The 14,854-nt window shown below is 52.3% G+C and overlaps 4 protein-coding genes across 4 annotated transcripts; 3 read left to right on the plus strand and 1 right to left on the minus strand.

Annotated features, from left to right (window-relative positions):
- Positions 1-1,277: 1,277 nt before the first annotated feature.
- On the plus strand, positions 1,278-2,350 carry J4E90_001851 (uncharacterized protein; the record flags this gene model as incomplete). Its single annotated transcript, XM_051431435.1, has 2 exons — positions 1,278-1,282; positions 1,495-2,350. 2 exons carry the CDS (start codon positions 1,278-1,280, stop codon positions 2,348-2,350), a joined length of 861 nt encoding a protein of 286 aa, XP_051294569.1.
- A 799-nt stretch (positions 2,351-3,149) lies between these two features.
- On the minus strand, positions 3,150-4,835 carry J4E90_001852 (uncharacterized protein; the record flags this gene model as incomplete). Its single annotated transcript, XM_051431436.1, has 3 exons — positions 3,150-4,294; positions 4,344-4,625; positions 4,676-4,835. The coding sequence occupies 3 exons, from the start codon at positions 4,833-4,835 to the stop codon at positions 3,150-3,152; spliced, it is 1,587 nt and encodes a 528-aa protein (XP_051294570.1).
- Positions 4,836-10,327: 5,492 nt separating this feature from the next.
- J4E90_001853 (uncharacterized protein) lies at positions 10,328-11,740 on the plus strand (the record flags this gene model as incomplete). The annotated part of the gene is made up of 2 exons (XM_051431437.1): positions 10,328-10,335; positions 10,489-11,740. The coding sequence occupies 2 exons, from the start codon at positions 10,328-10,330 to the stop codon at positions 11,738-11,740; spliced, it is 1,260 nt and encodes a 419-aa protein (XP_051294571.1).
- A 568-nt stretch (positions 11,741-12,308) lies between these two features.
- J4E90_001854 (uncharacterized protein) lies at positions 12,309-13,154 on the plus strand (the record flags this gene model as incomplete). The annotated part of the gene is made up of 1 exon (XM_051431438.1): positions 12,309-13,154. The coding sequence occupies one exon, from the start codon at positions 12,309-12,311 to the stop codon at positions 13,152-13,154; it is 846 nt and encodes a 281-aa protein (XP_051294572.1).
- Positions 13,155-14,854: the final 1,700 nt, after the last annotated feature.

Below are 14,854 nucleotides of genomic sequence, written 5' to 3' on the forward strand. Positions count from 1 at the left end.
TTATCTGTGGTAGCCCAAGATTTGAATCAGTCTCGTGCAGTCTCAGAAGCCGCAATCCTTCGATTGGCTCCGATTCTATAGTGTAGTAATGCACGTATGGCCCTGGAGATGTACAGGATCGTGATGGTCAATGCATAGAAATGCTCAGTACAGTGAATACGCCCACTGTATGTCACGTCGGTCGCAACGTTATGCTTCGAGGGACCTGGAACATACCATGATAGTATGGTGGTGTCGACGATACATGTTGGAAGTAGCTTCCTTACTGATTCCGCTGACGTCAAGCGCGAAAATCTGGGCGAAAGGGCCTTCGGCTGCCAACCTCAAAGGGAAGCTGCGAACGTCATCCACCCTTGTAACAACAGTGCCACGCCTACCCTCCAAAGAAACAAGCTCTACCTACACACCAACACCATGACCGCGCCTCCGTCCTTGACGTCTCCACCCAATATTCGCAGATCGCGCGAAAGCGACCTCATTCACGAAAATGACACGTCGTTCTCAACTATCGCGTTCTTGCCTACAAGCTTTTGTCTGCTCTTTCCGAGAATGCCAAAAACCATTGCTGGAGATCACAGCGGCGTTTCATTCTACGTTCGCACTTATGACATACATGGTTTACTGGTACAACCCTCCCAACATCTAGATACCCGTCATCATTATCAGGGGACCAGGCGCGCATGCTATGGCAGCACTTCTTGCTGTATTCTCCACGCAAGATTATGCTCAAACAAACAAGGTTAGTAATCTGTCTAGCGAAACTCACAGTTCAGTTAAACCTGCAGTTTGTACGAAACCTAACAGAGACGGAGCGATACATTGACATGAGAGATGTCGTCTTGAATATGGGATGGAATCGGTTTACTGCTCGTAATCCGAATACACCGGTGGTAAATACGAACCCTCCAGGAGATTTGGGGAGAGATTTACGGAAAGAGGGCTCGTCTAAAGGCTTGTGGGGCTGGAAGTATCAAAACTTAGCTACGTCACTGGGAGTACCGCACGCTTACCGCCCAAAAGATGAGCCCGGTGTCGCATCGGGTAATCGGTTCACCAGACCGGTTTGTAACATCAGCAGTACCATATAAATCTTCTCTCACCTTTACTATCCATGGATCACCTTGACCTTCAATCCGACTATACGCACGTGCCACACCGACTAGTAACAACCGTATAAGCGAGGAGAAGTCGATTAATATAAGCTGCTATTGCTGCAACCTCCACCACGATACGATCAACCTTTCCAAGTTTGAACGAGAAGTCGCAACCCAAAAGCCATGGCGTAAGCGTCCACTATCCGTTCAACAGCTTCAAGACTAACCGCTTAACAGATCAAAGCGGCAAGGCAACGCACTTCTTGATCTCAAGGGCCCCCCTCCTAAGCGGGCTCGTAAGAACGTTGTCAACAACAAGTCTCCACTTCTCAATCTACCTGGAGGTACGAAGTTCTTGATTTCGAGAGATGGAGGTACTAACCATTCGAATAGAGATCAGAAATCGTATCTACGAACTCGCCCTAGCGGACACAATGCAACAACTTGATGGTGGTCGGATCCGTCTAAGATACGAGTTACTCAAGCTCATTCACATTGACATGCAGCACACCATCATGGACCGTTGCCCGACGACTGAGGAACTCAAGAGCTGGCAGGTCAAGTTAGATGAATACCGGATAGCAGAGCATGGAAAGCGCAAATACTGGGGTCTTGTCCAGACTTGTCAATTATTGCGTCAGGAGTTCCGCCCTCTACAACATAGAACTCTACCTTTCACCATCTCAGCGCAGTATCTTGATCGATACCTTTGCGATTTTGGCACAACAGAGGATGCATTGGCTCTTGGAAAGTCGCTCAAGGCTATCGTCAAGCGACCCCTCATTTCGGATGTGGGGTTGGATATCCTGCCGCTGCTGAGAAAGCTTTCCAAGCAACGGGGGTCGCTTCCTTGGCTTACTGAGCCTTACCTTGGAAACGAAAGCCGTTGGAATACTAGCGACCTGCTCACTGCTTTGGTGAAAAGTTGGGCCAAACCGCCAAAGGGTCTCGAGGCCGTTGAGCGTGACATTGCCTCTGTCACTCTGACAATGGGCAATGTCCACGACACCCCCGGCGCTCGTAACCGGCCATCTCTGATCATTGGACTACGCTGCGCCTGTTTCATCGATCTCACGCCTGATGAGAAAGCCGCAACCATGCTCGGGTTTATCAAGGCGACCGGGATGGAGAAATTTCGTCACTTCATCACGGAGTTCCGCTGTTGTGGAAGGCGCTACACATGGCAAACGCCTGGAGGTCAGTCCGGGGCAACCGAATCATCGATGCAGATCTCTGAAGTCCAAGACGAGGATTAGCGGTTGTTATTGAGGGATCGGAGTGGACTTCAAGCATGGGTTGGGGTCCTGGTCGATTGGTCGAGAAAAGATTGGCATTCACAGTTTCAGAGGGCGAAATAGCGGTATAGAATCAAAAGCAATGGTTTTTGTTACAACAGCTCCAACATCTTCGGGGTTACGACGCTTGTAATTGATCAAAATGCAAGAGAGATAAGATTGAGCGCATGCAAAACGCGGTATCTGCACGGCAACACCAATACGAGATCGACTGGTGTTGTGGTGATGGAGCAGCTCTAAGGCATACGATATCGCATGACTTGTCGCTCATCACCGTTTTATGGGGCAGATACCTCTACGGTATGCTACGGAACGCGTATCGCATTCTACAAACAACTCGGGTTTTTAGGATGCATAATCTTGTAGACTGCCTATTTATGCGTATTTCACATCATGTATACTGCAAACTCTAAGCTACGACACGACGAGCTGTGGCCGCACCTAGTGGCATTAATCTCACGAAAGCGACTAGTCTCGAGTGGCGCATTATCGAGACCTGAGTCGTCTTCAAATTGGCCGCGGCAACCTGTAGAGGGGAATACACACAGCACAAGAGCATCAATGGATTGCATCGGTATGTATCCGATTCAATGGATAAACAGAACGGCCTGAAATTGACATGATGACAAAGTCTGCAGGGCAAAGTAATGATCGTGAAGAAGTAGAAGTATCATTCCAAAAACATCGCTACAAGAATCGAAGTTACCCATCTAGAGTAAGTATATATACAAGATGAACATCGCAAGAATTGCGAGATTGTCTACTGGAGAGCCTCAACCATGCGGCGGATCTTAGCAGCAGACTCGGTGCCAGCCTCCTGCTCAAGGAAAGCGATGAAGGTCTCGAGGGTGTAGGTCTTCTCACCAGCACCGGCTGAGGGTGCGGGTGCGGATGAAGCAGCAGGCTTGGTGGGCTCAACAGCCTCGGGTGCGACGGAGGTAGGCTCGGCCTCGATCGGAGCAGCAGGGGTGGGCTTAGCAGCTGAGGGCTTGGGAGCCTCAGGAGTAGGCTTGGGGGCAGCGCCGGTGGGCTTAGGGGCAACGGCAGTGGGCTTAGGGGCAGGAGCGGAGGGCATAGGACCCTTGGAAGGACCGGGCTTGTTGGCCTCAGGCTTGACGCACTGGGAGTAGTATGGGTTCCACTCCTTGCACTCAAGACCCTCAGCGCACTTGTTGTCACCCTTGAAGCCCTGGCCACCACACTGGTAGTACTCCTTGATGGGACCAGATGGCTCAGCGGTAGGAGTGGGGCGGACAGCGGTGAGCATGGTGGTAGGAGCAACGATAGCGCTGGAGACGGTGCCAGGAAGCATCGAAGAGGTGCTGTTGGCTACGGGGTAGGGGGCGACAACGCTGGAAACCTCAGGAGCAGCGGCAGAAGAAGCGGCAGCAGAGGTGGCGGCGGCAGAGGTAGCGGCAGCGGAGCTCTCAACGGCAGAAGAGACCTCGACTGGGGCAACCGCAGAAGGCTCAGCCTCGGCAGCAGCGCTGGTGGAAGCGGGAGCAGCAGTGGAAGAGGCGACAGCGGAGGCCGGGGTGGAGGCAGCAGGAGTCTCAGCACCGCCGGTAGCGGTAGCAGCAGGAGCACCAGCGAGCTCGCCGAATGTGAGAAGCTCGGGGGTAGCCTCAGTACCACCAGCGATGAGAGCAGGGCCAGGAGCGGGGTATGAGTCGAGATCGGCGTGGATGGAGAAACCAAGACCAGGACCAGTCTTGGAGTAGGCCTCTGGGAAGGTGACACCCTTGGGCTCGAGGGTTCCGCTACCGGTGACGGTAAGCTGGTAGCAGGTCATGTAATGCTGAGCACCACCAGCGGGGCCTGCAGCGTGAAGGGCGATAGCCTCAGCACGGAGGAGGTAGTCACCAGGAGCGATGTTCTTGGGGATGGTGAAGTCGAGCTTGCCGCCTATTGTATTGTTAGCCGTAGTATTCAGAGGACATGATACCGTACGTACAGTTGTAGTTGAGGTCCTTGGTGCCCCAGAAGTCGTTGTCGCCCTGAGTGGCATCTGGGTTCTTCGCCCAGGTGTTCTGGTAAACCTTGAAGAACTCGCTGGAACCATCGGCAGTGGCAGCATCCTCAACCTTGGACATGTATGCGAGGACGGGACCCCAGTGAGCACCACCAAGACCCTCCTCCTTGCAGTCACGGGTGTTGTGCTGGTGCATCTCGATAGTGACTGTGTCACCAGCCTCAAAGTCGCACTTTCCCTCAGCGGGAGCAGGGCTAACGTTGCCTAGATTGGTGTCAGCACAGATCCAAAGCGGGAACTTGAGGGGTACTAACATTGCAGCGCCGTGCTTGTGTAGTCCTCGACGGGGCTGTTGGAAGGTGGCAGCCTGGCACAGGTGCTCTCAAGATCCTTTCCGTTCTTCCAGAGTTGTTGGAAAGTGGCGTGGGCGTTGGCCAATGCCAGGATGGCGGGGAGGACAGCTACGGACTTCATAGTGTATATATTGATGCGAGTAGTGATGTTTGGAATGAGTGACGAGTCAAAAGTTGACAAAAGAGTGACTGAAAAGGCAAAAGAACGAATGAATGACGAAGTCCTGTAGTGAAAGAATGTCCAGCGCAGCTGCGTTACTGTTCCAAGTCTGGCGAGCTCGAAGACTTATATCCTCCACCGCAGGAGATGAGTCCAGCCGTGAAGCCGAGGAATATGTGGCACGCTGCATAGCTAGCCGTTTCGTTTACCACCGGTCCAATCTCGAACCTGACGCCGGGGCGCTATGTGTCTGCAGCCACACTCGGATAGATGAACGAAGGATGGATACCTAGGCCAAGAACAGAACTCTTGGGAACCAGAACCAGGTCCATGGGTCAAACGACGACTGACAGGTTTGACATGTGGAGCGCTGATTGGTGGAGATGCACTGTGCATGGAGTTCGAGCCGAGTAGAGCTTAGTGCTGTTTTGACATTGGACGAGGCGAGAATCCTTCACATTGCAGGGGCTCTGAGGCATCCTCTGTAAAGTGTTGGCGCCACTGTCCCGCGCAGCAGACTGCACATTGGTGTGGTTGTGAACGCATTGCAACTGCTCATTGCGATGGCTGGAGCGGAGCTTGCAGGAGATGGATCGCAACAACTTCTTGATCGCACTTGCTTTGGCACCTGCCTTGCTTCGGAGATGATGGTGCGATAGGGTATGGCTGCAGAATCTAATGATGGCATCCTCTGCAATCTCAAGAATCTGCAGCTTAAGATACAATGCGGGTCTGCCAACCCAGGGTCGAGGTATCAACAACGGCTCGAGTGTGGATATGAACATGTTCGTCGGAGAATGACAAGACGGCTAAATAGCCACAGGATAATACCCTGAGTCGACTTTTACGCCGTATGCGGATGGAGTCATGGAGAAATGCGCGCTCATGCTCACGTGCTTTGCGCGCGGCACGTTGAAACGTTGGGGTGGGGCGAGACGAAACACCAACTGCATGATCGCTGCTGGGGTCGCAAGTCGACGCCGTGAAGGATCGCGGTAAAGTGACCAAGTCTGAAGGATGAAATATCCAACGTTGAGGAGATGAAGGCGCGTATGTAAAGGCGGTGTTGGATCGTGGTTGCCAGGAGAGAGAGGCCGACAGGCTGGTACGCACCTAAGGATGGTGATGATGTCATCGCCAGCGCGCCGCATCGGCCAAAACTCACAATGCAACTCGTTCTTCGCCGTCTCATATCACAAAAAATTTGTCGCATAATACTCGCAGCCAAGGATCAAGCCTACAACAAGAGTTGGTCTCGGTTCCAACTGATGATCAGCATGGTCATTTGTTCCCAGTAGCAACGCTCCGCGAGACCTTCAATCAGCGACTATGGTTATCAACGTATTCGCAAGACGTTGCCTGTTCGTTCACTCAGAGCTTGAGCGTGTCTAGCTCATACTCTCAAACTCATCACTATCTCCCACATCAAGGATGAGATACGGGCTTGTGCACACAGCCGCCAAAGGCGTTATCCAAGGATGACAAGGTCTACCACAGCGACCCTGCTGGGGCATGCTCCTTGTAATGCTAAATAAATCTGTAGTCATATTGAATTCTTTTTCGCGATGCAGCAGCTTGATTTTAGCCTACAGAGGTTGGAGCCCTTAGCCGAAGATGCTGTGGCAGCGCTCTTACACCGGTGACAGAGGAATCAGGGGTTTCCCAATCTGGAAGACAAACGCAGTAGCGTTGCTATGATCACCAACTCAACCTTGGAACTCAGCGCCCACAAAGTTTTCTGGAAATCTCAGCGACGCGACCTCTTTCTCATCCCTCCCATTATTTAATGGGCGCGACATACACACACCCTCCAATGACCCAAACACTCGGCATAGTCCTCGACCCGGACGCGATGGCGCGCGAGCTCCCCCAAACAGAGCGTGAGACTGACGCAGAATTCGGAAGACTTCTCGAAGAAGAAAGGCAGGCCATTGCCGACCACCAGCTCGCTTTGACCCAGAATTCGTGCTCAGCTCGACCTACGCTACGAACCTGTCCAACGATCGCTCTCTCGGTACCAATGAGCAGTGGGCTCGTGCAAAGGAGCTCTATGCCGAGATACACGCATACGAAATGGGTTCGCAAACGTCAAACGAGCCCGATGAGACAAGCGATACCGAAGAAGAAGGAGCTTACTACGACTCAGAACCATACCCGGAAGAGCCCCTCACTCTTTGCGAGGCGTGTCTCGACAAAATACCGACTATAGACACTCTGACGCTCGAATGCAAGCCTGTGGCTCATAGCTATTGTCGAATCTGTCTTCATAACTTCTTCATCAGGGCCCTCGAAGACGTCTCGATCTTTCCTCCTAAATGCTGCAATATTCCAATCCCACTGGACGTATGTCGTACCATGCTTCCGCGAGGATACGTCAAGAAGTTCGACCTCAAGGTGGAGGAGCTCGCGACACCCAATCCGACATATTGCGCAAACATCGATTGCACCGCTTTCATTCGGATCAAAGATATCAGCGCCGATGTAGGCACCTGCATCGACTGCAACGAGACGACCTGCGTGCAGTGCAAACACCGCGCACATGACGGATTGTGTCCGAGCGACCCACATGTGCAACTCCTCATGGATGCAGCGAAGCGGGCAAAGTGGCAGCAATGCGCCAAATGTAGGAACATGGTGGAGCTTTCCCAGGGTTGCTTCCATATGTACTGCCGCTGCGGTCATGAGTTTTGCTACCTTTGCGGCGTGCCCTGGAAAACATGCAGATGCCCACAGTGGGATGAGGAGTTCCTGACTCGCCCTGATCCAGTCGGCCAGCCAGCCCCCGCTCCAGAACCAGAGCCCGCTGAGCATTTGCACGTTTGGCAACGTGTGACTGGGGAGAACTGTGAGGATTGCAGCGCCGACTGGCTACGATTCGTCATGCACTGCGGCGGGTGCGGTGTTACTAGTTGCTGGCGGTGCATCGGCGATCTCCATTAGAGGCGTTCGATGCCTCAGAACAGGCTGAAGGATACTGTTTCCAAACATATGAAGAGAAAGATCCGGGGACCTGGCCAGGAGATGATGTGGGCGCAGGGCGTGTGTCGCAAGCAGGTGTCAAGACCTGGAATCTGCACTCAAGATCGACGAACGATACTAAACAGACCGCGAAACTAGCTGCGCATGTCGCATTAGCTTTTCAACCCTTATCAGCAATTTTTGTACCCTTCTGAGTTCGGTAGGATGTACCCGAGGACTGCTGACGATGTGGCGGTAGAAGCCTTGAGCCTGGCCCATAAGGTTTCTTTTGCCAAACAACATGTCACTCAATGACTCGTGCCATGTGCTGCATTATCGATGAACGGCCTATAGCGCGTCACTTATAAGTTCTTCTTTGCCGTATTCCCATCTTGAGAGCAATGTGGTAGTCGCGATGTGGGTACTGACAGACAGCGTGGTATGGTCGTGATCCGACGGGTAGGAAAGACACGCATCCGACATCTAGCTGCATAGCTCCCTTGTGTCGCCACAACACCGCCAGTAACGACTGTCAGCCCTCAGTTGGAATTACTCTGGAGTAGAAGTGGTCTTGAGCGATCGGCGCCAGGCCTCTTTTTAGCCGGATGCCATGCCCAAGTGTGCGGGAGGTGTCAGCGCTAACCAGTGCTTATCCCGACGCCTCAACACCACTTTGCCAATGACCTCAGCTTCCACAGCGCAGCCTTCTCTTCATCATCTCCACACAGTCAGGAGAACATGCAGTCGCCTGCTTCGTCTAAGCCACTATTGCGAACGGTTCTACGCGATCTTGGGAGTTTAGCATGTCTCTGGGCTACCTACGCACACGGCACTCACGGCAGCAAAATACGAACCATCACAACAACAAAAGATTAGGCTATGAGCCCCGCATTTCAAGGTATCGAAATATGGTAGCTGATTCAGAATAAGGCTACACAGATACCACATGTGGTCCCACATTCCTCGAAGCTGACTCGCAAACAAGTATGGCAATGCCACCATCACACTGGATACGTTAATGATGTACAATCGTGTCGCTTGGCATACTCCGGCACGTACTTGCATATCCTCGGGAAAACCTTAAACGCGAAAACGGCGACGGCATGTATGCCGCGGATGCTGCGTCTGCAGATCTTTTCGCAACGTCGATGATGCCGAACATTGTGTGGCTTAGTTCATCTCCTTCTCCCGCCTCGGTGCCCGAACGACGCCAAGGGGAACACGGGTTGGGCTCAAAAGTAACGCTGAGCTCTCATGATCTACTCGCTATACTGCTTGTCTGATCCACAAATGGAAGCCTTACAGCGCATTGCTTCTTGTGCCTCGCCTCGCCTCGGGTGTCTCGACCATATTCAGATTCACGGCCCATACTTTTTCCCGCCACATAGCTCGCTTCATCGTATTTTCAAGCCCCACGGCCAAACATAGAACGTTGGGTATTTGGCATACTGTCATAGAATCCCATATAACATGGCCTTCAGCATGCCTTCAGATGCAGTGTCTCGCTTCTCAACACAGTCGTTCCTTCTTTGCGCAGTCAAGCCTGTTGTGGTCGCTCGTGAACAGTCATACGGCCAACTTTTGTTGCTACAATCATGGTAGCCTACGCTCCTTACTTCGCCGCTACGGCTTCATTGTCGTCTGTCCTCCACGCAGTCACCCCTTCTGAGTTCAGCAACGCGCCCATCTGCCAGGTCGTCACAGCTACAGTCACTGAATACGCCACAGCACGACCCACGACCAACTCTCATGGGCATGGTGGGCCATACTACAATCCCTACAACGATGTACCTCTCCCTTTCGAGTGGCCGGGTAAACCATCACATGGAGAAGCGTACGCTCCTCCTCAGCCTTCGACACCCTACGAATACGGCGGGCCCGCCAAACATGATTACAACGAACCGTGCTGGGTTCCCAAAGGAACCGACCATCTGAAGAGCTCACTTTCAAATGTCGAACAGTGTGGTAACTCACAATGGGGTTTGATCGACTCTCCCCATCTCCCGGCAAATGGTCTCCCAGGCAGCAATCCCGATGGCGCATATACATCTGAACCAACGAGGCTTCCATCAACACATTCTCTCCACCCTACAGTATCTGGTTATCCATACAGTTATGCAAACGCCACAGGGTCTACCACTTTCGGACCGACTGCTACCGGGACGCTCGAGCCTATCGCTTCTGCGGCCTCCAAACCAAAGGCTGATCTTCTTTGTCCGTCCATGCCCGACACTGGCGTGACAAGAACATACGATCTTCACGTGGCTTATCAGACGATCGCACCAGATGGTGTTACCAGAAACGGACTCACGGTCAATGGTCAATTCCCCGGTCCTCTAATCGAAGCCAACTGGTATGAATTGTTTTACAACATTGTAATGCTCCAACTGACCGCATCAGGGGTGATTGGATCCTATGGAGAGTTACGAATGATTTGACTGATGAGGGTACTACCCTTCATGCCCACGGCCTTTTCCAGACAGAAAGTACCTGGTATGACGGTGTACCTGCGGTCAGTCAATGCCCGATCACTCCAAATGGCGGTTACTATGAGATGCTTTTCCGGGCCGACCGCTACGGGACGTCTTGGTATCACAGTAAGTTCTTCAGTACTACACTGAGATGCGCGAAAGCTAATTTCCTTAGGCCATTACAGTGCCCAATACTCCGGCGGCGCTCACGGCCCCATGGTCATACATGGGCCGAAACACGAGGATTACGACATCGACATCGGCCCCATCATTCTCGAGGATTGGTTCCATGCTGACTACTATACCCTTGTTGAAGGCACTATGAACGGCCAATTCCCGCCCTCCAACAACAATCTCATCAATGGAAGAATGAATTACCCATGTGCCAATACGACCTTGCCTTGCACGCCTAATGCAGGTATCTCTAAGTTTAAATTCCAGTCTGGAAAGAAGCATCTACTACGCCTCATCAACACAGGCGCTGAAGGCAACCAGAAGTTCAGCATCGATGGGCACAAACTGAAAGTCATCGCCGTAGACTACATCCCGGTCGAGCCGTACACAACCAACGTTGTCACGCTTGCTGTCGGTCAGCGCACTGATGTTATAGTCGAAGCCATCGGCAAGCCTAGCGATACCTTCTGGATGCGCTCTCAGCTTGCTCAAGGCTTTCGCTGCACACTCACCGACGGCATCTCACCCAACGCTCTTGCGGCAGTATACTACGAGAATGCCAGTACCGACGCTATCCCCAAGTCTACCTCTGATGTCACGAAGGAACAACTTGAGCAATGCAAGAACGACCCCATCACCCAGGGTATCCCGCTGTGTAATGTCCCATTGGAAGAGCCTGACCATGTCGAACGTGTGGACTTTGACTTCCGCTCCAATGGCACCAACTTCATCTGGTATCTCAATAACAGCACCTACCACGGCAACTACAACAAGCCAACGCTTCTAAAAGCAAAGCGTAACGAGTCGGACTTCAACCCTGAATGGAACGTGTACCAATTCCCCGGTGCGAAGCATGTCCGCATCCACATGGTGAACCACGGTCTCATTGGCGGCCATCCCATGCATCTTCACGGCCACGACTACCACATCCTGGCTGAAGGCTTCGGCGAGTGGGACGGCGTTGTGACAAATCCGGAGAACACGCTGCGCCGCGATGTTCACCAGATGCAGAATGCACGAAACACCACCGGCACTGTTGAGCCTTCGTACTTGGTACTGCAATTCGTACAAGATAATCCAGGCGCCTGGCCACTGCATTGCCACCTCGCTTGGCACGTCAGCGGAGGGCTTTTCATGCAGATCTTGGAGAGACCAGAGGATATCCAGAAGCAGGCATTTGGGGATGAGCAGTTTCAACTTTGCGATGATTGGGATGCTTATACTTCTGAAGTGGTCCTGAATCAGATCGATTCAGGGTTGTAAGTAAATTTTCATGTATATAGGGCCCTAGGTGCGAGCATAGTACATACTCATGACTTTCCCCAATGGTTTGTATCACGTGATTTTACACCTCGCAGTTTGATGAATGCCGCGTGATAGGGTCTTCGTTGCCTAGCTGGTAGGGTGGTTCGCATCTCTTTCGCATTTTGTGCAGGTCAAGTATCTCGACAGGACGCATTCGTGGGCCTGGGCAGTCACCGGAGACGACGCGTTCAAAGGCGGCCCAGCGTCCCTTGTTCCCAGAAATTCGATATGCTGAACTCCACAATATCGCCGAAGATACAATCCTGCATCCCACCGGGCTTCTCGAGAATATCCCATTTTTCCTCTCTTGTCGTTAATTTCCGAGGATAAATCTGCAGTAGCAACGGGCTATAGGCGGCAGGAGAGATGAGCTCGGGATATGCGCGCGGGAAGATTTGGTCATGACGTCATGGCTCCGCGAACCCACGGCAGCCCATTCATAAAAGTAAATTAAAGACACCGACTGTTAGCAGAACCTCCGTGCTCACGACATCTACCCTTCATCCCAGTCTGCTATTACTGGCCAATGACAATGAGCGCAGCTCCGCAGCATCTCAAAGTCCTCCTGACAGGTGGTGCCAGGGGTATCGGGCGCGGGCTGTTCAGACAGCTGCTGACTTCTGGACACGATGTGGTCATTCTGGATTCCAATAAAGAGGAGCTGGAGCATGTCCGGACGCGAGCTGAAGAATGGGCAAACGGGCGAAAGCAAAGCTGGTCTGCGCTTGAGTGTGACCTCAGCAAGCGAACCGAGTTGAAGACCGCTGTCGAGGACGTCAAACGGAAATTTGATGGCAAGCTCGACGTTTTGATCAACAATGCTTTCCCGACAGACCTATCAATATCGGAGGATCGTAGCATGGAAGCCGAAGGAGAAGACATAGAGAAAGAGTGGGATTTGAAGGTTGCAATCGGTCTCACTGCACCGTTCATCCTCAGCCGGCTATGCGTTCCGCTTCTCGCTGCTGGGAATTCTACTCCAAGCTCACCTGGTACAATCATCAACATGTCATCAACGCGCGCATACCAATCAGAAAATGACCACGAAGCATACTCATCTGTCAAGGCCGGACTGTTGGGGTTGACCCAGTCGATGTCAGTATCGCTAGGCCATCGTCACAAGATCAGGGTCAACGCGATCATCCCTGGATGGATTCACGTCGCCAACGAAAGTAAAGCTGGAGATGAAGGTCAAACCAAGTGGGAAGAGGGTCTTTCAAAGGCCGACGTCGACTGGCATCCTGCTGGCAGAGTAGGTAAAGTGGAGGATATTGCGAAGGCGGTGGAGTACCTCATTGGCAACGATTTTGTCACGGGCCAGGAGGTGGTTGTAGACGGCGGTGTCGGAAGAAAGATGGTTTACCCTGAGTAGGCACATGAGACCGTATCATGACCGACCTTTTCGTCATCCCGGCATGGCGCGCCGCGCGTGCAGTTTGCCCGTTACTGTAACAACCCTGTATTTCCAGCCGTCCACAGCCGGGCGGTGATACCCCACGTACAGCACCGCTGTCGAACAACGAAGCTTCTTTGAGCGGAAACAAGCACACTGCTCTTAGATAGTCTCAGTGGCGCAGGATAGGCAAGCGCATCGAATAGCAGATTACATTCCTGTATTCAAGACCGTTGGGTATTGTAATCTAGCAATACAGTATTACCGCGAGGAAAGGTATTACAAAGCTTGTTGAGGGTATGCAAGGAGCGACGCGCTGTCACAGTATATTAAAGCTGAGAACACGTTGCATGGCCTTTAGCCAAATCCAACAGCCGCTCATGATAGTGCTACTAGCTCTACTCCAGTAACTTTGAGTCTCTTCGTTTGATCTTATCCGGTTCCATGACGTCTTCGACCTCTTCCTCAACACAAACCCCATCCACATCCTCGCCCCACAAACGTAGCACAGCGTCCTTCCTCCAGTCGCACTTTCTCCGGGTAATTGCTTGCCTTGTCATCTTATGTACTTCGTCGCATGCCGCCATCGCCTTCTTCAGTCCTTCTTTGCCTCTTCCATTGAGCCAATTTTCGAATTCAGCAATGTTGGGGATCTGTTTCTTGAACCTTCGGTGGCAGAGATCTTTAGCGGTATACTTAATTAAAGGATTTGTGGGAGGGAAGCGACGTATCAACATCTCGAGCTCGCTAATGCTGAGAAGTCGAGATGATACGAGCGCGCAAAGGGCGCCTAGGAGAGGTGCAGAATGGGTGTAGTGGATGCCGAGAACTAAATACGCTTGGTATGTTAGAACATCGTTACGAAAAATACCCGGATACAAGGTCAACGCGATCAAGGCCAAGAAGCTTGGATGTGGTGAACACGTCAAGCAAGCGTTCAATACTTCTTTCATCGGCGTGAGCATGCATGCGAAATTGCGTGATTTGGGGCGTGATTTGAACGACATCATTGGCCTTCTGGCATGAAGCTATCAACGCACGAAGAGCTACGTCTTTCCGGATGACGATACCATGAGCAATGACATCCCCGGTTGTGGCGCTTGGGAGGATGCGAGGCTGTCTGAAGAGACGATCGGGCTACGGCGCGGAGCGAAGATGGCGGTTCTATCGATTGCTGAGACGCGGCAACTTTAAAAAGGGTTCCTATATCCTATCTAGGTGCATGACTTGGGGCTGGTGAGGGCTCAGTCCATGCGGTCGTCAGCGTCCGTATGCGACTGTCGGCGAGCGACCAGACGCCATTCTGATGACTGACGTGTCGGATGCGCTGAGACGACGCGAAGTACTTGGAAGTATAAACTAGGATAGATAATCTGGGCCTTGTGCACGTAGTCGCGTCGGCGAGGGGCCGTTGGGACTATGACGGCGTTCCTGATGGTGGAGAGCAAAAGAGTGTTGCTCAGGACTCGCGTCATCTGGAGTAAGTTCGGCTGGCGCTACTGTGCCGAGAGGGCACGCGTCCGACACGCGCGACAACTCTTTCACTTCAACACTCTCTCGCGAATCCCAGTCGTCATTGAAAAGTCAGTCGTTCATCGTGTGCAAATACTCATTGTTTTCATATGCGTTCCACAAGAGTCTTCTGCCGTCTGATTGAAGATGACGCTTTACTACGAGCC

The sequence above is a fragment of the Alternaria incomplexa genome (genome assembly GCF_024043165.1).
Source record: "Alternaria incomplexa strain BMP 0042 chromosome Unknown scaffold_2, whole genome shotgun sequence".
NCBI classification, from domain to species: Eukaryota; Fungi; Ascomycota; class Dothideomycetes; order Pleosporales; family Pleosporaceae; genus Alternaria; species Alternaria incomplexa.